The sequence below is a fragment of the Coturnix japonica genome, chromosome 1 (assembly GCF_001577835.2).
Source record: "Coturnix japonica isolate 7356 chromosome 1, Coturnix japonica 2.1, whole genome shotgun sequence".
Lineage (NCBI taxonomy): Eukaryota > Metazoa > Chordata > Aves > Galliformes > Phasianidae > Coturnix > Coturnix japonica.
In genome coordinates, this window is record NC_029516.1 from 34511567 (window position 1) to 34534627 (window position 23061).

A 23061-nucleotide genomic window follows, 5' to 3' on the forward strand; every position below is an offset into this window, starting at 1 on the left:
ATATTGCCCAACTTTGTGTAATGTTTAGTTACATTTCTACTTCAAGGGCAAAAAGCAGTTGTGCACTGCCTACTTTAAGCATGGCCAGGGACCATAAAGATCTACGATAGATTTATATAATTAATGAAAACTTAACCTTGCTTTAGAAAAAAAATGCGTAACAACATAATGAAACAAAAACTCCAGCACATTCCTAAGCCCCCAAACTAGACACAACTTCCAAAACAAAGACAAAATAATGAGTAAAAAGACACCTTTGGCTTTTTGTAGAATCCAGACAAATACCACTTCACTACTTTTTTCATGCGGTTGTAAGCATTCTCTTCAAGAGCAGCTCTGTGAAACAAGCAGAAAGCACAGACTGAATGTCAGCACTGTTTCGATTATAAGACGCTGCCAATTGTTGTTATATATCTTATATCTAGGAGCTGACTTACACAGAAGTTTTGTGATTCCCAGTATTGTAAAACTTTCTTTGTGTACTTTCTTTGAGCAGGTAAATACATTCTAAACCAAAACAGTATTTAATATTTTTTAAAAAAGCCTAACTCTTGCTCCTCTGCCATAATAAATACGCAGCCAAAAGAAGAGAAAGGTAAAAGCAAACTAGTTTTCTTACATCTTGAGAAGCCTTTTAACCATTTCCTAAAAGCTGCAACAGAAACGTTTGCAACACAATTGCTATTAAAGTATTAAGAGGGGACAGACTTTGAGACATACCAGTGAACTCTTAGGCTGATAATTTTCAGAAAGTAAGAATATTTGATGACTGATACGCAGTCAGACAAGCATTCTGACTATGCATTCTATTATGCTGTTCAAGAGAACCAGACCAAACAACAAAGACTTCAGTATCTTACTTATTTTAGCTTAAAAAATATAAGGAAAGAAAACCAGCGATAGGATTGACTCACTCGGATAGGAAGTCTGCATGGTAGTAGTAATCAGAGAGCTTGTCAAGGAAAGAACGAGGCTCCAAGATAAATGTAGGCAGTACAACCTTGGATAAGTCCATTCCTGGACGGACTTGCTTCAGAAGCGTCCAGATCAAACTTTTGTTTTCTTCAGACACTACTTCTGTCTGAGCAGCCTCCCCTGCCTGAGATAAATAACAAACTGCTTACAGAAAGGAGGAAGAAAATAAACCTTGAACTGTTTCAAAACATTCTGATGATGCCATAAAATGTATGCACAAAATGGAACACTCAGAGGAAGAGATATAAAACTTCTTTTAATATACTTACATTATATATTTAATATATGATACTATATCTACTATTCAGCATTAAAAACTGCAATTTTTTTTTTATCAACCCTAAAACAGAATAACACCTCAATGTGTTTCTTTTGGGCAAAGAAAAGCAGAGAGATTCTTCCTTATCATAATAAAATGCAATCTGAACACTGAAAACATATCAAGTCTTCCACAGAATTCTGCAAAGCCCAGCACTGCTTAACTTCTCTCTTGCAGTAGAAAAAGAGGTGCCAGATTGAACAAAAATCTTCAACTTGACAATTTTTACTTGAAGAAAAAAAAAAAACAAAAACAGAACAATTTAATAAAAAAACAGATTTAGTAACAAGAAGAAAGGCATTCATGGTCAACTTCTGCTGCAGGTGGTCCTTTTAGAGTAAGTGCCTTCTCTCTGAGAAATACCCCAAATAATCTTTAACAAAGTGATCATTCTCTTTATCAGCTTCTTTGCAGATGACACCAAGTTAGGAGGTGGTGTTGATCTGCCTGAGGGTAGGGAGGCCCTTCAGATGGATCAAGTTAAGCTGGATTGCTGGGCTGAGGTTAATGGGATGAGGTTCAACAAGGCCAAGTGCTGAGCTTGTACTCAAGTACTTTGACCACATGAACCCCATGCAACTCTACAGGCTTGGGGTGGAGTGGCTGGATTAATGTGAAGAGGAAAGGGACATGGGGGTATTGGCTGATGTTCAGCTGAACATGAGCCGACAGTGTGCCCAGGTGGCAAAGAAGGCCAATGGCTTCCTGGACTGTATTAGAAATAGTGTGGGCAGCAGGAGCAGGGAGGTAATCATCCCCCTGTACTCAGCTCTGGTGAGGCCATATCTCGAGTATTGTGTTCAGTTTTGGGACCCTCATTACAGGAAAGACATTGAGGCCCTGGAACACGTCCAGAGAAGGGCAATGAAACTGGTGAGGGGCCTGGAGCACAAGTCTTATGAGGAGCGGCTGGGGGAGCTGGGATTGTTTAGACTGGAGGAGGCTCAGGGGAGACCTCATTGTGTACTACAACTTCCTGAAGGGAGGCTGTGATGAGGAGGAGGTTTGGCCTCTTCTGCCAGGAAACAAAAAGGGCCCAAGGAAATGGCTGCAAGTTGTACCAGAGGGGCTCAGATTGGACATAAGGAAAAACTTTTTCTCTCAGAGTGTGGTCAGGCACTGGAATGGCTGCCCAGGGAGGTGGTGGAGTTGCTGTCCCCGGCAGTATTCAATGATAATGGGAGGATGGTTGGACTAGATGATCTTGTAGGTCTTTTCCAACCTTGTGATCCTATGAACTTATCTTTCAGAAGCACAGAAGTGGTGTAGCAGAGCAGAACATGGATGGACAATTTTTTTTCCCCCTCAACATTACTAATAATGTGAAAGTCAGTCCTGTAAGGCAGCTGTCTAACATAGTACATCCTCTGAAGTACCACCTTTACATTCAGCAAGTGACTCACTCACTACATAAAAAGTACTTTTACCTCTCCAAGTTCTTCATGACTTTGTTCTAAGTAAGTTGTTTCTTTGATATCAATTGGCTCTGGATCAATGTAAGAGTCATCTTGTCGCTCTGAAGTGTCGCTATCACTTTCTTCACTTTTCCCCAATCCGTCATTATCAGATTCATCATGTTCATGATCATTTTCCTTATCAGATTTATCAGAGTACATATCTTGGTCTTTAAAGTGATGCCTTTCGATTTCACTGTCATTTAACCTACAAAAGATAAAAGCTAAATGAATCTTCAGCTTCACACTACGATTTCACGTTTCCACACAAAATCCTCACAAAAAAACCCACAATAACCCTTAGAATTAAGTGCTGGTGTGAACCTTGCTCTGGCAGCAAAGTCGAACTTGCTTCAGTGGAAATATACAGGATGCGGTGTTGTTACTGAACTGTTAAGCGTACCAAATTTACTTTGCATTTATATTTAACTACTATATTCTCTAACCAAGGCTAATGAGGTAAGGAAGGGACCATACACCAAGGATGAAGAAAAAGAAAGTGAATTCTATAATGGAAGTGATACCTCACACAAGGTAACAATTAGTAGGTACAGAACATTACTTCCTCTCCCACATCAAGACAGTGTAAATAATACTGATTTTAAACTCCTTATTAACTCCCCAACATGCTTTCTTCTCCAGGTTACACAGTCGTACACATTTCCAGAAGGACCAAGGCACCCTCTGCTGTGATTCCATTGAGAAATGTACAAGGCCAGTTCTCAGCTGCAGTTAAAACTGCTTTCTTGTTTTCTCGCTCTTCTAACCCCTTTAAAACTGCGTCTGTAGTTTTAATTCCTAGATAAACACACTGAATACTCCTACAGTACTCTACATCCAAAGATTTACTTAATTAAACTATTACTCCTAATTAGACTTAACAGCAGTAGCTAATTGCTGTGACTGTAATCTGGGCCAGCTGATGATATTAAATTGTTATTCATGACCACAGATCTCCAGCTGAACTGTACGAAGCCATTTTACTGTTTCCTTAAGATTGTGGAAGGAGCAAAACTGCACCTGGACAGAATATCAGTCATCTGGATGGTGCCTTGAATCTGGACAGGAGGCAACAACCTGCTTTTTCTAAGTGGTTCTAAGTCAGTAAGAAATGCATTTCTCCCTGTGCAGGCCTGCACTTCTGTCTCAACTACAGCAGTATCAAAGCCCTGCCCATGCAGAATAGACATGGGCAGCTGTCTTCAAGTGTGTGAGGGATTATTCAAAATACTTTTATGTCAGCCTAAAAGTGTACTGAACTGGTAGAAGATTAGTGAGAAAAACTGTGCAAAGCTCAAGCCTCAGACCAAATTATTTCAAGCAAAGGACTAAATCTTTTATAGCTTTCTAATGCACTCTGATGCCACAACTGGGAGTGTTGGAAAGCACATTCATTTGCCATGCCTGTTTAATAATATATTTTCAGGAACGACCATGCTCACAAAAATTTGGACGAGAGCATTTACTGAAATGAACGAAGTGACTCAAGGGCCCTCAGACATTTTACACCTATTAGTAACTGTTTAATTTCATAGGCTGACGGAAGCATTACTCATTAATGCGATGATTCAAACTTGAGGCACATTAAAACCATTTAAATAGCTTTGGTGTTACTTATACCTCGACCAAAGAAAAGCAACTCATATTCACACCTGCCTACTTTTGTAACATGAACTAAACTTCTTTTCAGCTGAGACAAACAAAGGAGACCAACTTCAAGATCCAAAAAAAATAGTAAAAAATTAAACTTTAACAGTTTAACTGAGTGCTTAAACTTATTGGTTTAACACTCAACTTTGAGTTCCTTGGGTCAAGCTGCCCTATGTATCTGCTTTGAAGTGTGTATATATAAATATATATATACATACATACACACTTACATATACATACACTTATATACATATATATTATCCATGTATAAAAACAAAGTTCAAATAAGTCTTACATAGAGAATTTAGAAGCGAATAGAACTGCAATGAGAAATCCTCCCCCAATAACTTCAGAGAAGTTATTACTACATGGTTCTTCCAGAAAAAACAATCAGGTTTAAGTAATTAATTTACTTACGGTAAGTTGTCTCCACTGTTTAAGTTGTTAGCACGAAGCAGGCCATAGAGAGAGACATGAGCACTGTCGCTTGAAGAATTCAAGTCATGTTCTTTACCTTCTCTAATCATTGTACGTTTAAGAAGACTTGAACATTTCAAAGCCAGCTCCAAAGCATCCATCCAACACCTGCCTAAAGACACATTTATTATTAGACTAGAGACGTTGCTGTGTAGGGCGAGTGAGGTGGATGATTCATTTAGAGCATATTCCAGCATTTCTTCCTTAATACCAATATGGCTCCATCAAGGCTCTACCTACTGAATTCATCTCAAGGTGCTCATAGACATGCTCCACTTGTGAAGACCATGTAATTATATCACATGGCAGAATTTGCTCATGTTATACAATTACGATATGGAAATTACAGTATAAAAATCAGTTCAGAATTGGACATTACCATATTGTTTTCTACTATATTCTACTACTGTAACCTTGCAAAACTCCTGGATTTTATAATACACAAACACTTTCATTACAAAGAGTCTACATTAGCATTTAAGAAAGGAACGAGCTGCAAGGAGCTGAGTGACAATTTCTTCAATTCAGGATTATCCTTGAATATACATGAAAACCTGCTAGTACCAACACAACTGAAAGCACCAAGTTAAGGAAGAGCCTTTACAAGCATGGAACTGTAACCACAGGGCTGTAATAGACAGTAAGACAGCTGAAGCAATTTCTTTCTAATGACTGACTGATGTCACGGTGGAAAAAATACTTGAAATGCCTATTTACCATCTGATTCTGAAGCGGCCCGGATGATCAAGTAACTGCTGGGTAGTGGCTGAGTTATAGAACCAACTGCTTCACCTTTTGGACCCTTGAAATACACAAAACAAGCATCATATATTTTAATTCAGTTTTAGAGTTTACCATTCATGTAACAAGCAGACACACTGCCGGCTATTTACCGTCACTCAGCAACATCTAATGAAGATATGAATGGAAAGATGGACAGCCCTCTTTTACTGGATTTCTTCTTCAAAAACATCATTCTAAGTATAGCCCCCAATGCAACCCTCTTTATTTTAAGGAGAACAGTCTTTGGGATTCAAGTAATTTTTGCTGGGTTTTTTTGTTTGTTTTAGGGATTTTATGTCTTTATTTTTGCTTTTGGTAAATCAGATTTGGTGCAGTAGTTCAGAAATGCTCTGCTGATGCCACTCCAGGCAAAAAGACAAAAGCATCAAAAATGAATGTTACGAGGGGAGTCACCCTCGCCTTTTAAGGGACTGTAGATGGGAACTGAGACATCAGGAAGGATGAGTTGTTTCTCTTCAACTCCACGTTTGAGATAAATAGGTAAGTTTGAAAACAAAATATATACATGGGGGGCATTTTAAGAGGGTTGATTTACAACGACAGCTGTCTAGCAGAAGACTCCACATTTGTAAACAACTAACCCGCCCCCTCTGGTCCTCATCCTACTCTTGATGAGAGCAGATTCCTCTCAATTCCTAAGAAGATGCAATGGTTCAGAAACCCCAGAATGACAGCAGAGCAAGCCAGACCACTGGAGAGAGTGGGAAGCTCTCCTCAGTGATCCACTTCATACTCCTTTTACACAAGAACATGTTTGGTAGTTCAGCTGCATCCTACACTCCAGAACTGCATGGCATCTGCTGTCTTTGGAAGACACGACTTGATCAATGTTTAAAGAAAATGGAGGCAGTTGCTCCTACCTGAACACTAAGTCTTGCAATAGGAATCCACTCTTCTTGTCTCCCTCCTTCTCCCTTCAACCTATCACCCCCCCTTGCCCCCAGATTTTGGTGCCTAACTGTATTTATTTCCCTAACTAACTGTAGGCTTGGTGCTTAAAAAAGTAAATTAAAAAAATGGTAAGGATGGTAGCTAAGTAAATAAAAGACATTCAGATGCTTCAGTCTTTCTACAAAGAGAATCAGCAGGACACTAAGAATTCAGTTCAACCAAAAGAAACATACAGGACATTAAATGCCAAAGTTTAACTTTCATTACCAAGTTTGTTTTTTTTTTTTCCACAATTGTAATTTAAAACAAAACAAATCCAAAAGACCCTTCAATTTCTGCCAAGCTTTGCTTTGGAATAAAATACTAAGCAATCATTTTAAAGTCCCTTCAAACACATTTACCCACGGGAACATTCACGTAACTGATAGGCAAAGAGGGCTGTATAAAAACACACTTGAAGCTATTGTTGAAAGCTGAGTTAAGTCTGCCTGATTCATGAGTTATCACAGTTTGGTCCTGACTGATTTCCCCACAGAAGCCTGTATAAGGCTTATACCTCAGTATAAGGCTTGGAAGAGGGAATTTGAAAGCCAGCAGAAGTTTTGAGCAAAAGCAGATAATGGCAGATATTTTAGAAGCAAGCGTATGAAACAGCCAGAACATTTCTGAGGGTGAGAAGCAGGTAACCAGGAGTCTTAGTGGTGCTTAGATACCCACAGACACGAGCTCTAGCGCTGGTGTAAACAATCTTCAGAAACTTCTGAACAGATACAGAGTGGAAGTCATTTGGGTATTAAGATTCTATGTTACAGACTCCACTGCTGACTGGAGAGGCTCATCTGTGCAAGTTGTTTGATGAGGCGGCATGTAAGGATTGCAGCTAACGAGACCCATGAGAGACACTATGTAGAGCACTCCTGGTTTCGAGGGTGGATCACTAAGGGCCTGGCACACTGGGGGGACACAAGGGAGAGTTCATTGCACCCCTGGGGAGAGCAGGGCTGGGAGACATCACTGAGCACTGCACAAGGGGGATGGCAGTGCACTGTGGTACCATGGGCACACGTGTACTGAGCAAATGCCTTCACTATCCCAAGTGTTCAAAATTGCCAGATCACAGGATACAAAGGGCAGCACTCCTCTCTTGAGAACCTTAAGGTTATGCTGTGGGCATACACAATGCTCTACTTTGTACCAAACAGATATAATAAAGAAATGAGGGTTTGCTTTTCAGTGTGTGTGAAAGCTATACTTCCTTGGGTAGCTGCACAGTGTACTGACTAGCACAGAGTCACTCATTTGACTGAATATTAAGTAGGCTGATTTATCTTGAAATATTTGCTTGTGCATTTTTAATTGATCACTGTTCCAAAAGCGCTTGACATTTCTCTTCGCTATCAGCCATTATGACTTCAAAATCAAGTGTATTAGTGTCCAAGACAGACGTTAGTTAGTTTTCACTTGTTAGATGACTGCATTTAAACTGATGGTACAACTACTGAAACATGAGGTAACAGGCAAATTAAAAATTCCACTAGATAAAAACCATTGAAGTTTGCTTTCTACAGCATATTCATGCCAACTAAACTCCAGTGCTGCAAATACTCATAGAAAACAACAAAATCAGGCAGTCACGCTTCACTAAATCCTTTCATGAAAAGTTATTTGTGGTAACTTCCCTAGTTAACATCTTCAAAAACTGAGATGGCATCAGGATTGGGCACATGAGGAAGAAAGCACAAGGTTCAGTGCATTGAGTGCCTTAGAGTGCAGAAGGAACATCATAGACCACAACAAGACGCTTAAGGGAGCATGGTAAGTGACTGGCTGGAAACTACTGCAGATGAGAATTTGCAAGCTGTCGGAAGGACACACTGCAGAAGGTGCTTTCAAGCAAGAAAACATCACGCAGCATTTATCTCTGTGTAAATTTCTTGCAATGTCATCTTCCTACACTGATGGCCAATGCAACTCATTTTGTCTTAGACTTCAACCTGGTTCTGCATTATCTACTCTGTAAATCAGTCGATTGCCATTTATGCTCATGAAAGTTTACCTGACAGTAATAAATTCGTTACTAGGAAGTTATAATAGACAAGGAAAACAAGGCAGAAAATAGTTTCAAACTTCAAGGCCTCTCATCTAATTAAGTCCAGTAATTCCCAATTGCAAATAGCCATACCAAAATGAACAAATGCCACTCCAGCTCTCAGCACATTTAAAATGGACAATATCAACTTGTTCAGGTTCAAAATATGACCTACCTTAAAAAAGTAAAAATCTGGAGGGGCATGTCCTCTAAATTCTAAATATCTAGTTAGAAAAACAAACAAATCCATTTCTCATTGCCAAACAATAAGGAAATAAAAGATTGATTTGTGATCTTCTGCAGACAGGCCACTGCTTTGCAATGTACACTTACAAGTTCATAAACAATTAAATCATATCAACACCAAACTCTGTCATTTTGAACAAAGACACGACGTTTGCATTCCGCTAATGTGAGATCACAATTAATTAGTGAAAAGTCCTCCTAAGCAATATTGAAATTTCCTACATTAGAGTGATGTAGAATACAATATTATATACTCATTCCTTCCACTTACATAACTGCCAGTGATGGCATTGTTCTCTTCAGGGCATACTTCTGCACATTATAAGTTAAAATTTAAGTATATACAGCAGAAAAAAAAACAACAATTTTTTTTTTGCGATGAAGAAAACTACGTGCTGAAGTTTTACAATCAGAATAAACAAATCACTGAAAGTTATAACAGACAACGCAGTTTAACATTCTCTTATGGCTGTCTTAACTCACAGTTGGTCATCCTTAAGAACCATACGTGCTACCACTAACCTTTATAGCCCATATGGACTGCTCCAAAGGATGAAAAAGTTTGAAACAAAAGCCATCTTTTTTAGAAGGTCTCTCAATGAGTTCACAAGCGTTCAGGAGCACTGTGCCCACCCACTGGCCATTCTTGGGTGTTTTGTAAACAAGCAACACTCCTGGTTTCAGTACACACCACAGTTTGGTCCAGCTTTTCAAGGTTCCCCGAATCTAGAAGACAAACAGTTACAGTTACATCCCAGTGAACTCAGAACACAGATCATTCTCTTCAACAAAACAGAAATCAAAATTAGATGTGTCTGTGTTGTTTTTTTTTTAACTCCAAAAAACCAAAAAGTCTATTCAAGTTCATCCATGTTTATCAAATACAGTAAAAAGGCTTAATTTAAGTGCTCATTCTTTTACTCTGTCTTGACAAGTACTTATTTTACAGAAGAATATACACACAAGATATGTGAAATGTGGATAGTCATCTGAAACTTCGTGAATTGTTCTATTTGGAACATCCTATCACTAGCATGAAGGCAGGATGATCTTTGGAAAAACACTTCTGAAAACATGACAAACATCTGATAAGAAAAACAGGATATTCACAAAATAAATTATTCAAATCAGATCTGAATTTCTTTGATAAAATCTCTCACAAGGAACTGTTAATTTCAACCCATATCTGCTATATGTAAGACCCTTTCAAATCCCTGAATTCCACATATCTGATTAAACTGCTTGCATCATTTCATCACCTCTGGATTTAGGTCCTTCTGTCTGCAGGACCAAATGACAAAACAACTTGTAAGCAATGTTTAAACCTGTTTACATTCATTTTGCAAAACACTGAGAAAGTTATCCTAGACAAGCTATTGTTTGGAGCTAAATATAAAAACAGGATTTCTAAGTAATATGTTAAATGTTCAAGGCATTACGATACTGACTGCCATCTTCAATGAATTCATTTCTCACTTTCTGTACAAGTATTAGCGGACAGTTCATTCTTAAGAAAGGAAAATTACCAGAAAGAAACACAAATAAATATATTCATATACCTAATGTGACCAAACTACTCTCACAGCTGGCAACAAACATAACAGAGCTTCAATTCAAAGTGCAAAATAAAAAGGACAAGACTGGAATAATAAAGCCAACCCATGTGAAGCTAATGGCTACACACACGAGATGCATGTGACTACGGTGAGCGCAAAAAGTGGGTGGTACGTTCCTCCATTATTCCCCTAGGAAGTGAGCACAAAGTCGCTGGGATGCAATTAGTATCTGCTGTTGGTAGAAAAACATTAACAGCAACTTCAGTTGCTGAGCCTTTTCTATTCTGGTCAGAAAGCAGATGGCAGCTGCTAAATCTTCAACTTAGGTTTCACATTTAGATTCTGACCTTCAGCCAGTCAGCCATAACAATAACTGATGGGTCTGTGATTGTGCTGAGCAATTCTTTCGTGGCTCTTTTCTTTTCTTCTCTGTAATTTTTCTTTTGAACCTGTAAATAATAATAAAAATAATATATATATATATACATATAATATAAATATGTAGTAAAAATATTTATAATGCCAAAGACAAAAGCAAGTAATCACAGCACAAAAAGTCATATACTATTTCAAACTGGGTTAAAATCTGCTAAATTCAATTAGCAAGAAAGACGGAGATAAGAAGTTTTAAAACAGTATTTGAATCCAAGATCTAAACAACTATTCCATACTGTTTCAAAAGCTGCTACCAGCATAACAGCTTCACGCTCCTGTACAATATGGTTTAAATACCAAGAACTGTGAAATCCCTCTTAGAATCATGGAATGAGATGAGATGGAATGAACCAAAACAAAGAAAAATATCCTTCCTTTTTAGGTGCATGGTACAAAACCAAATTTAAAGCTAAATTCAGATTTTTACTGGTACTTTATATGATCAATTTTTATCCACCTCTCACTTTCCCTCCCAGCAAAAATTCACTGTAATATATATTCCTCTTTTAGTGACAAATAATGTTTTGTTTCCTCCTGAAATGGCATTTAACCAACAGAGGAAGTTTAGTCTTGTTATAACAGAGAGATAAAAAGTCAGTAAATAAAACAACACAGGGAAAGCATGCAAGCCACAGCTTTGTTATTTCACTTTGTCTTTTAATCACAGGTGTATGTCATGAGGTCCTTGCCAAGCTGAATTATCCTATAAGCTTCTAAGTTATCCTATAATCTTATGTATTCTCAAAGATTATATTATAAAAGCCCATACTCTGTAGCAATACAGTAAGACTTGAAAACTCAAGAGAACCAGCAACATTAATTCTCACAGAACATGGACATTCCACAGAAGTCTCCTCACTGATTGGCATTTCTCTTCTCACCAGAAGAATGCAATAAAACTTTGTGCATGTTTATAGTCCATGAGAAGTTACTGAGACAGATTCACCTTGAGAGATTCCTTTTTGGTAAGTTTGCTTGAAGATAGAGAGACATCTTTCTCAGAGCCATTGAAAAGCTTGGATTCAGACTGAAATTAACAAAGCACAGAAAAAATAAATGATAACAGATATGAAGCCATATTACTGCAATAGGGTTTGAAGTGTACTGCTGTTTCCAAACTCCCCACCCCCATTCTTTTTTCTGCTGTTTATACACTTAGTAAAACAAGGCTTGTAACAGTGACTATTCACCACCTATTAGAGTCTTTTCTTTCATAAGGGTTTTGTGGGGAACATGTAAGAGATTCCTCCAGAAGCTAAAGTAAATACAGTAAATATTTAGACTATGTATCCTGTTGCTTTATATGTCACAGTCTGGACTAGGTAGGCATTACTTGAGCAGAGAAAGAAGGTTTTAGGAGAACCCTGGCATTTAAACTCAGGAGTCATTTCTGTGTCTGACATGTGAATCTCAACATCTTCCTAACTTCACTGCTCCTCCAAATGGATTGTTATAGAGCCACTTACCCCATGACCCATAAGGAAAACTTGAGCCTCTTCAACCTAGAATTCAGTGCTCTGCAAGTTACCAGAATACAACTGACCACTGCTGGCACTTGTTCTGCTTCCTCCTTAATGCCACGCTCTCATTACTCTGCAAATAATCTCACCATGGCAATAGGCAGAAGACGACTCAGGTTTGTTTATAAAACCCAAGTCCTCATTCATGGCAGGACAATATGCTGCCTCAGCACCACGTGATTTCTGCCTCTCCCCCATCTCCTGTAAGGTTCAAAGTTTATTTCTTGGCATCTGCTGCCTACTAATTGTAAGGAAACGGGAACCACTGAAGATCCACCCTGGGTTACACAGCTCTTCTTGCAAAACAAGAAGAGTACACTGAGTTATCACACACCATTCCTATTCCAACTCAGAGAACACAGTATGGGCACCCCGCTGTATAAAAATATCAGATTAATTATATAGTTGTATTTCTCTGTGCAAGGAGGAAAGACAAACCAGATGGTCAAAACCACCTGTGCAGCAAAAGCAACTTTAAATCAAAATCATTTCAGCATTAAGTAAACTTTCCTTAACTTCCACGTACATCTTGCAAGAAGGAAGGTTATCTCTTCTTTTTATATTAAAGCTATGCTCCTAACTCTGAGAATATAAGACAAGCATGCACCTTGAAATTTAATTCCAGCCTAGAAGTTAAAGGAAAGATGGTACTTTAAATGTAATAACAAGAGAAGGGAAAAATGCTTATCACTGTCACATAAGAGGTAATGAAGTCATTATGCAGGGTATAATGGAGTAACACAAGTAAAACATTCATAAATATTCCAGTTGCTCACTAGCAGAAAGCTAATGTAATCTAAAGTCCACATGTATAAAACCCCAAACCAGTAAATATCCCAGGTTACCAAGACTCATTTTCTCAGTTGCAAAGTTCACTAACATGACACTGAGTGAAAGTCTGTATTTGCCCATCCAACAGATTATGGACAGAACACTGATGAGGATATTTTAATTTAATGACCTTTTCATCTGCATATGGGGGGATAGGATATAAATTTACAAGAAATTCTTTGGTTAGAAACGAGGATTGCTACTTCACCTCCATAGCTGGGACAGCCAGTAACCATCTTCTGCTGGCCTGAAGCTTATTGGTGGGGCATAAAGGAACGACTGGTCTTAACAAAATCCATTGCAAAAATAAGGACAGAGAACTAAATATGTTAAGAGAAGCAGAAATATCTGTCTCCTCTTAAATAGCAGAAAATCACAGGAGGAACAGTAAAGCATAAAAAGACCTGCGATTCTAGAAAAAATACAGAGCCCCTCCAAAAAAAAAAACAAAAAACAAAAACAAACTGGTTAGTCAAAGATCAATTATTAATAGAGTCACAAATTCATCTGTGTTAAAACAGACAGTGCTAAATTATTTCCAAGACAAAAAAGATTGAGGGGTTTCTGGACCAATAAAAAAATACTTTGACCAGAAATAATCCAGGTGATTAAATACGCTTCCTTGATCTCCCTGATCAGGAGACATTCAAGCTTACAAAAACAGTTCCGTGACTCCAGATTAGGTGGAAGGCAGTGACTCCAGGGGCTGCTCAGCTGTGACATCATGGAATTGTACCATGATCACAGAAAGTGACCTGCTGTTCCAGAATGCAATTCTAAATGTACTACTTAAGTAGGAGATGTTACCATAATCCTTATATCAGTTTGATTTTGTTCAGCACCTGGTTGATGTTTCTCTTTAAGACTCAGACATATGAAACACTGCAGAAAAACTTCTATGAAGGCCTGGAGGTCACTCCCCCTCTCCTCCGGCTGTGGCTGCCTGTGCCTGGGGCAGCTTGGGGATCCTTGGATCAGTGCTGAGAGCTGTGTGGGAGCTCGCTGAGAAGCAGACTTCTTCCTCACCTCACTCAGGAGATGGATGTATGGGAGCTTGGCTCCCAGCCTATAGTCCCAGCCCAAACCAGCTTACAGCTGTGCACCTAACTGACCCAGCAGCCGACCTATGCATTTCAGCTCCCAGCTTGGCTTAGTGTTGTCACCACAGATCGGTGCTGTAAGCTGAGCCTGGCCTGCACTACCAACCTCACTCTCCTCACCCTGTCCATTGCACTCCTGGCTGCTGCGCCACTACCCTCCCCACACAGCCATGTAATAGGATCACTTGAAGCCTTTGAAACATAGCCAGTAGTGATGCTCAAATAAGAAAAACAATTTAAAGTAGCTACTCAATTCAGCAATCAAACCATACAGAACTTTCTCCTCCACAAAATCAAATCTTTCTGCTCTCTAAAGCTTCAATGAGAAAAAGACATCTGTTTTATGAGACACCTAATTAAAAATTATTTTTCTGGAATTCCCCATTCAAAACATATATAGACCAATAGATGAAAACGTTGTGCTTTGACAAGCCAGCCACTCTGAGAGTTACAATAATACAGCGTTTAAAGAAAGTAGCATTAGAGCAGACTATACAGTGTCTTAAAATGTAAAGCTTCTATTACTGTTATGCACAGACTTAAAAGGATTTAGGAAAGGAATAAATAGATAAGGCAGATTTTTCTCTGCATTACTACAGTGACTTTTTACACAAATGATTTGCATTGTATCATTTTATTCTGAATGCTAAAGCTATTGCAAAGTGTTTGTGTAAATAAATTTGATTAGAACAAAACAAAACTCTGGAGATAAGAAAAAACGGGATCACTACACAACAGCCTTTTTGGTTGCTCGAGCAGTTCAAGTTTTCTTCCTCTTTAAACTTCAGCCATCTCAAGATGCTTTATTTTTGGTGACTGCTGTCTCCCAGCTCTGTGCGTTCTCATTTTTCACTGCATCTCAGTGAATCTTTTCACAGAGACAAAAAAGGCTCCGCCATCACTATAAGATGATGATTATGAATCTGCATGAAAGTCTAATAACGTTTGTTAAAGCAGGCACTCAGCTCCTTTGCATGCTGACATTTTTAAGCCAGACGGAGGCAGCTTTCCTTACCTTGCTTTTGGACATAGAATGTGCTGTATCCTCTTTGCTTTGTGAGGCATCATCCTTCCCTTTGTCAGAACCTTAAAGAAAAGACAGCATTGTTGCAAATGATTTGAACGCACCAAATTAACACAAGTTAGCCTTTGGAATAAACTTGCAAATAGTATTTACCACAGAAAAGTGCAAGCAAACCAGATTTTCAAACAGCTGACATATATTAGTTCATCATGTAAGTTGAAAACATATCAGTTACCACAGCACAGTCTGATTTAATACCTGCTAAGAAGTAAGAACAGCCCACTGCATGTGGATAGTGCTGCACCCAATTCAGAGAACTAAGAGCATCCAAAGAGCAAAACGAGCCAACATCTCAGTAATTTGCTTTCTTTGAAGAAGTTGGCTCTAGCATAGGCACTTGTATACAGGAATAAAATAGAGACCTCACTGCATTTATTTCAGTTACAGCGCTGTCACTGACAAGCCCTCCAGACATAAGAATCACAGAATTGTAGAGGTTGGAAGGGACCTCCAGAGATCATCAAGTCCAACCTCCCTGCCAAAGCAGGATCCCTACACCATGTCAAACAGGTAGGCTTCCAGCTGGGTCTTGAATATCTCCAGAGAAGGAGACTCCACCACCTCCCTGGGCAGCCTGTTCCAGTGCTCCGTCACCCTCACATGTAAAGAAGTTCTTTGTTCTTTGTATTTCACGAATGTGCGGAACTTCCTATGCTGTACTTTCATCCCATTACCCCTAGTCCTGTCCCCACGCACTACTGAAAAGAGGCTAAAGTGAATATCAGGAAAAAAGAAAACAGCAAAAAGCAACAGCAAGAAGTGTGTTCAAGAAACGTTTAACAAGTACCGTTGTACTGAGGGACACGGTTTAATGGGGAAATACTGGTGGTGGTTGGATGGTTGGACTGGATGATCTTGGTTGGTGACTGCGTGGTTCTATGACAAAGCCTTCAGCCCGGCCCAGCAGAGGGCACCAGGCCCACGGAGAAATGGCAGATGGATGGAAAGAAACGCGGCTTTGAGCCTCTGCTACAACTCAGCCCACTTCTCTGCCGCAGAAATGGGTACTTACATCCCCAACGTTACTTCATTGATCAGAGAAACAGTCTGACTTCAGGTTCTTCAGTTGAGTGCGTGCACGTGCGTGTAGGCTTTATAAGGTTTAAAAGAACTTTTATCAAGTCTCTGTTTCATGTGGGATTTTATTTTTTAGGAATAGTATTTTCACCTTTCCTCAACTTACGCTGAACCCTGTGGGTTAAGACAGCACTAATTCATCTATCACAAATACACATATTGGAAAGTCTCTCTGGGTTGTCAAAGACATTAGGACAATCTCCAGGTTCTGTGAGGAATCCAAGATGGCTGCTTTGCTTCAGTAGCCCTATTTTTACCTTCTTGTTTTCTAACTTATTACCTTTAGCAGAGATTGAGTTTGAAGATGAGAAGTTTCTTCAGCTAACAAAAAAAAGGTGTAATGCAGCAGGCTATTTGACCACAGAGAAGAAGCATCAAGACATGCAGTAGAACTGTAGCTCTCCAGCAAAAAAATAGTAATAATACAAATAGACACAGCAGAATCCAAAAGCTGGTAACCATATTTCATACTTAAGTCCAAATACTAAAGCATATTTTCTACAGGACCAGTGCTGTATGAAAACAAAGATGACCTCAAGTCTTGGAGGGCAGATCTAAGTCCAGTGAGAAGTTATTAGACTTGATGCCAGTCTTAGACAGTCAAACATGCACTACAATCACAGTAATGATGTCTTCTCATCCCACAGACAAGAGAAATCACCAGTTAGGAACTAAGTTCTGCTGAAAAGGTAGTGCAGGGATATTTTAATCACTTTCCATGTTTCATTTATCTAGTTAAACACAGACAGAAAAGTGATGAGAATTACCAAGGAAGTGCTACATCAGGGTTGGGATTACAGAAGAGAAGCCCTCTATCTGAAGCACAACAGCTTTAAGGACTTTGCACATTCTTATCTAACATGCACATTTTTCTTTTCATATAAAGCTCTGCATCGGTATCACCAAGCACAATTGAAACCAGAAGGAGCTGTGCTATACTCAGAGCATCAGACAAAGACCAAAGCTGTCTTCCTTAATTGCACCTTCTTGTTCCCAATGCTTCCTGCCTAAGAGGAGCACACATTTGCTCCTTTACAATATATCACTCCCTCTCTTAGCCACAGAACAGCAAAATGATGGCTGGGGCACTTGATAGTGAATCCAGCTGCTGAAATCTGCATCTTCATTAGATGAGGGGAATGCCTGTACAGTCAGTATCATGGAATGGTTTGACTTGGAAAGGAACTTAAAAGGCTACCCAGTTCCAACCCTTGCCATGGGCATCACTGCCAGCCACTGGACCATCCTACCCAGGGCCCCATCCAACCTGGCCTTGAATGCCTCCAGGGACAGGGCATCCATAGCTTCACCAGGCACCCCATGCCACTGCATTACCACCCTAACAGCCAAGAATTTCTTCCCTATATCTAAACCCAATCTGCCCTCTTTTAGTTTAAAATCATTACCGCTGGTCCTGTTCCTACATGCCCTTGTAAATGTCCCATCCCAGCTTCCCCATAAGCCCCTTTTTTAGGTCCTGAAAGGCCGTTTCCTCTCCAGGCTGAAGAAGGCGCTCCAGGCCCCACATAGTCCTGATTCTCCTGACATTAGTGTTAGACTAATACCTTCAGGGAGATTTGTACTGAAACATCACCAAAAGCCAGGTATGAGTCCTAACTGAAGACAACATACACTCTGCCATGGAAATATTTGGTCAACAACATCAAAACAATTATACTCATAAAATCAGAAATAAGATGCAGTTTTCCCCCCTCCTGATAACAGTTATGAACCTTGAGTTTCTCCACGGATTTCTATTTAATCTTATGAGACCCATCTTCAGACAAAACAGCCACAGGAAAGCAAGCAAGGGCAGTCTGATCAGCCCTCAGAGCTGCAGAATGAGCACCCAATATATTTCAAGGCACTTGCAGTTATATCTCTTTTAATTGTAAACTTTTCTGCTGTAGCCTCTAAAGCAGTTTTGGATAGTAGAAACTGTATCCAGAACTACACTATCTTAACAAATTCCTCCCATTGCAATCTTTGTTTTGTTAACGTCACAGGCCCCATACTCTGAAAGTTGATCCCAAATCGAGCAAGCTATGGATCATGATCTGATCTTAAGACCTCAAGGGAAACTTTCCAGGACTACATTCCTATTGAGGGCACATGACAAGTTCAGATGAAACCTCACAATGAACTTACAGGAAAACCTGAGAGGAGGCTGACAACTGCACACAGTCTGAACAACCAGAACTTCATTCACGTAAGCTGTCCTCGCAACAGAACCAATCAGTAATTGGCAGGGACATTGGAAATGGGTCATCTTTTAGCTTCCTGCTTGTCTGAACCATTCCATGATTCTGTAACTCTTCAGAAACTGAGCTACAGCACACTGACAACACTAAAAGAAAGATCTTCCAAAAGATCATCCTTGACAAAAAATAACGAGTAGGAATGATGTGAGATTAGTGTTCAAGAATCTATAGTATGAAGCCTGCAGTAGGGTGCATTTAAAACTAACATGTTTGTTTATGATATTTCAGTCTTGAAGCACAGCATGTGTTGGTTTTTTGAAGTCATACCTACGGTTTGTCCCTTAATCAATCTTGAGCAAAGCAGGAAAGAAAAAGCAGAACAACCATGCAACATCTTTGCATTTCACGTACTGGTATAGTACCTCCCAGTAGCTCTCATCTACAACTAGGATACGTCAGCGAGAAAGAAAAATAAATAAATGTTACTTTTTAACACTAACCTATTTCATTGAAAATCTAAGAAAAAGTAACTACTGACTGGAGGGTTGTTTGTTTGTTTGTTGTGATTCTTTTTTTATTCCCAACAGCCCCAAGAACAAGCAAAAAAAAGTAACGGAACACAAGAAAAGATCAGGAACAGCAAGCCAAGCAATAATATTACTGGCTTGCAAATGAAAAGCAAGAAACGGACTGATTTGATTACTGGTGTCAATGTGCAGTTCTGAACAAAAGTTGCTGAGCTGAAAATGGATATACTTCAAGGACAAAGCGAGTTACAATCTGTGGGAGACAGAAACACCAGCATTACTTAACAAACAGGGCAGGGAAAAAGGAAAGAATCTTTTAAGACTCATCCATCAGAGACAGCAGTGTTTTTGACTGAGTGATTTTCAGCAGCTTTGTGACAAATGCTTTTTTAAGAATACTATTCCATACTATCTAATTCATTTTGAAGGTAGGGAGGTTCTGCCTATTTGCCAACTTCAGGTTTGACATCTTCATCTCCTGAGCAGCTTTAACAAGGCTCCTGGTAGAAGACTGACCACTTCCTGATGCAGACAGAAAGGCTATTTTCTGTGGTAAAACAGGAGGGCTACCAGGAGGGCTAACAGAACACAGTGTGCTGAGGAAGCACCCAGCTGCCAGCAGCTGAGCATGCCGCTCCAGCAATTCTGCAAGCCAGTGTGAGCCAGTGGTGCGGAGAGCTCAGAAATCACCAGCCCACGGTATCCTGCTTACTCTGCACCCCAACTCTTTTTCATCACTTCAGAGGCAGAGCTTACAAACTGAGTGAGCTGTTCATCTGAAGGTACAGTAAGAAGAGAAAAAAGTACTTCTTTTCCCCCCCAACATTCCAGCCCCACAACAAAGCGCGCATTTGCGCAGGCTCAAGAGAAATCACACGTGCAGAATAATTCCACTAAGAATGTACAAATTTTGCAGCGTTGCTTCTAAGAAATAGGTGACCTTGTATTTCCAAGGATCAAAGTTTCATGAAGTAAACTACTGAAATTCAAGTACCTACATCAGCAGGACACGTGACGGACAACAAAGCTCTAGAAATTCACTTCAATATTCCATCACTAATTTTCAGGAGACAACAAATCTGAGGAAAAAGAGATTCAAGCCCTTTCTGGTACTAAATTGTTTAAAAGAAGTCTTGCAGTACAGACTTCAGCAAGGCTATGGTTTTAGCCTTAACTCATTCTATCTTGTCACTACATGTACTTCAAGAAAGGGATTTATAAATCACAGTACAGAACCTCAGTCATGAAAGCTCAACCAACCAAACCAAAATGCTCCACGAAGAATCAAGTAAACAAATTACTTTTAAACAGATACTTGCTGTAGGATAAGCTACCTTACTTGCTTGCCTGCGTACAACAGCTCTTGCTACTACAAAGAGCTCTTACTTCAGTGCACGCAACCAATATTCTTTCTGATTTCTGCTAACAATGTCTACCAACACCTCAGTAGACTACTTTCATTCAAGCTGAAAAATCTTATCAGAAATTATATTATCTTCTGTACATTTTAAGAACAACAAACCTGGTGAAGCAGGTGAGAGTTCATTATATCCTCCAAAGGAAGCATTCCGGACAAGTTTTCGGCCATCAGCTCTTGCAGAAAACACAGATGAAATCCCAGCACATGAGGAAAACCTACGTCGCAGTGCACCCTCTTCCTTCATGAGTTAAGATGTTTGTATAAGGATTATGTTCTCTGTGAAAGCTGGTTAGCATTAGCTGGCTGGAACAAGAGTGTTGCAGTAACAGCCTTCTACCTCATATTCTGATGAGTAAGATACAAAAGGAAAAAAACAAACGAAGGGCATACGTGAAAAATGCAGCAAAGAGACAGAAGCTGCCAAATCAGCAGCAAGCCAAGCAATATTATCCTGTTCTCGTCAACTCCATTAGAACATTTAAAGGTGAACAGCTGCGTTTCAGCTTTTCTTCTCCACAAATACATCTCCTACTCATCTCTGCTTTCTAAGAGCACTAAAACGACCATTATTCAGGTTGTAAGGGTTCATCAAATGAAATCTTTTTCGTGTTAGTCTTCCAAGTCCCAAACTTACACAGCACTTAAGAGCTAATGAGGCTTCAATGTTTGATATTTCAATACACAACGGGAACCGAAAAAGGAAGCCAGTGTTTGCTTTATGCTGCCATGATGAACTCCCCTGTTCGGGCACTTACCTATCTAGTTTTCACCAGCTGATTTATGTGGCTTCTACATCTTCACCCCTTAGTTCTATTTAAAAGGTGAGGTGACAGCATATTCTTCTCTAAGACTGAGCCACATTTATTTATGCAAACGGCCTGACTTCTGGATGAGCTGCACAAAATAAGCTCCACAAAAAGGTTCTCATTTTTATTTTCAATGGCCCAAATATGTTGTGCAATGAATGCAACACTTAAACCAATCGTCCTAAATTTTAAACACAAAAAAATAATTCCAGAAAATTATGCTTCAAGACCAGGAATCAAATGATCCAAACTGTTCATTGCCAGATAAGCTCTTCCTACCCTCCTTCATGCACTCCACATCTCATTGGCTGCTTCTCTGCCCCATTCCATATGTGCTTCCACTAATTCCATTCTTCCATCCCCTGGCTCTGATTGACTCACACCATATTTCTGACAAACTACATTTTGAAACCTGCTCTGTTAGCTGGAAAGCCTTGAAATAAAGTCTCGCGTGCTCCCTTACTTGGTACAGGAGGTCTTCTTAACAAAGTGAAATGCAAACCCTAAATCAAGTTAGTGGCAACGTGAATTTCACTAATTCTTAAATAATACTATTTAATCCAGATGTTTGTGTAAATAAATGTAGTATTTGCAGATAAGCAATTTCAGTCCACACTGGCTTAAAGGTAACACAGTAGACCAAAACACTCTTTAACTCCATGACAGGCTTAAACTGTGCAGAATGTTCATCTATGTGCACCTATGAATACATATACTAAAATACATACAGAAATCACTGAAAACTAACTCTTCTGATTATGAAGCATAGCAGCTTCCAGGATGCTATAAACTGCTAAGAATTTCTTCATGCCTCTTACCAGAAAAATGTTCCAATATGTTTCAAGCAATTTAAGAAAAACTAAACATGACATGTAACTTTCACTTATTTTGTATGAGAAGTAAAAAACTTATGGGCATGGTGAAGGGAGAAACTAGACATTTCTAGTTCCTAGACTAGTTCATTGTACTGAGAAGTAGCTAGATATGCAGGGGCTTGAGGAAACACTAAAATCTTGAAGGTTAATCCCTCATTTCCAGCCACATTTTCTCAGGCCCTTTGGCACTGTTTTGTGTTGCCAAGCTGTATCAGAGTACAGTCTAAAACCTTTCTCCTTATACCTTTTCCTCCATTTAGAAGGAAAAGTAAAATCCTTGGCTAGACTTCCAATTGTGATAATGTTGCAGCTGCATCACTCCTCTCTGAAGTTACCTCCCAGCCTAGGAAACTGCTACTTGCACCTCTTCCTTTACTCCAACGGCAGCACAGGAGCAGCAGACTATGAGCCTTTTGTCAACCATCTCATCACTACAAAGGAAAGGGGAAAAAGTAGTTTATCACCCTCTCACCAAATCATCCTCATATCTCACTTCCACATGCAGTGGTAGAGCAGTTCATAGCAGGCTTCGGCTGTAAAAATTCCACCTCTGGAGCAACTTGTGATTTCTAATACTTGTGCATGCACGGTCAGTTATTTTAATGCAGAAGCATCAGATAACTGACACATAACAGAAAGGCTGTTAGACCAAAAGAACTCTGTAACTTTCAATTAAAAATGAGCATTCTTCTCTATAGTGTGACTGCAAATGGAAGTTTATTAT

The 23061-nt window shown here is 39.4% G+C and overlaps 1 protein-coding gene across 7 annotated transcripts in view; it reads right to left on the reverse strand.

Moving 5' to 3' along the window:
- OSBPL8 (oxysterol binding protein like 8) overlaps window positions 1–23061 on the reverse strand; it is a 74025-nt gene that overhangs the window by 10299 nt on the left and 40665 nt on the right. For 4 of the 7 annotated variants that reach the window (XM_015856915.2, XM_015856903.2, XM_015856933.1 and 1 more), the window contains 9 exons: window positions 15363–15433; window positions 11843–11923; window positions 10809–10910; window positions 9428–9631; window positions 5593–5677; window positions 4816–4987; window positions 2722–2956; window positions 915–1099; window positions 255–336 (listed from right to left, as the gene is read on the reverse strand). In XM_015856915.2, coding sequence (XP_015712401.1) covers window positions 255–336; window positions 915–1099; window positions 2722–2956; window positions 4816–4987; window positions 5593–5677; window positions 9428–9631; window positions 10809–10910; window positions 11843–11923; window positions 15363–15433 — 1217 coding nt within the window. Of the gene's footprint in view, window positions 1–254; window positions 337–914; window positions 1100–2721; window positions 2957–4815; window positions 4988–5592; window positions 5678–9427; window positions 9632–10808; window positions 10911–11842; window positions 11924–12362; window positions 12482–13455; window positions 14041–15362; window positions 15434–20758; window positions 21002–23061 lie in introns of those variants that run through there. The other 3 variants (XM_015856923.1, XM_015856961.2, XM_015856953.2) reach the window with 3 other exon arrangements.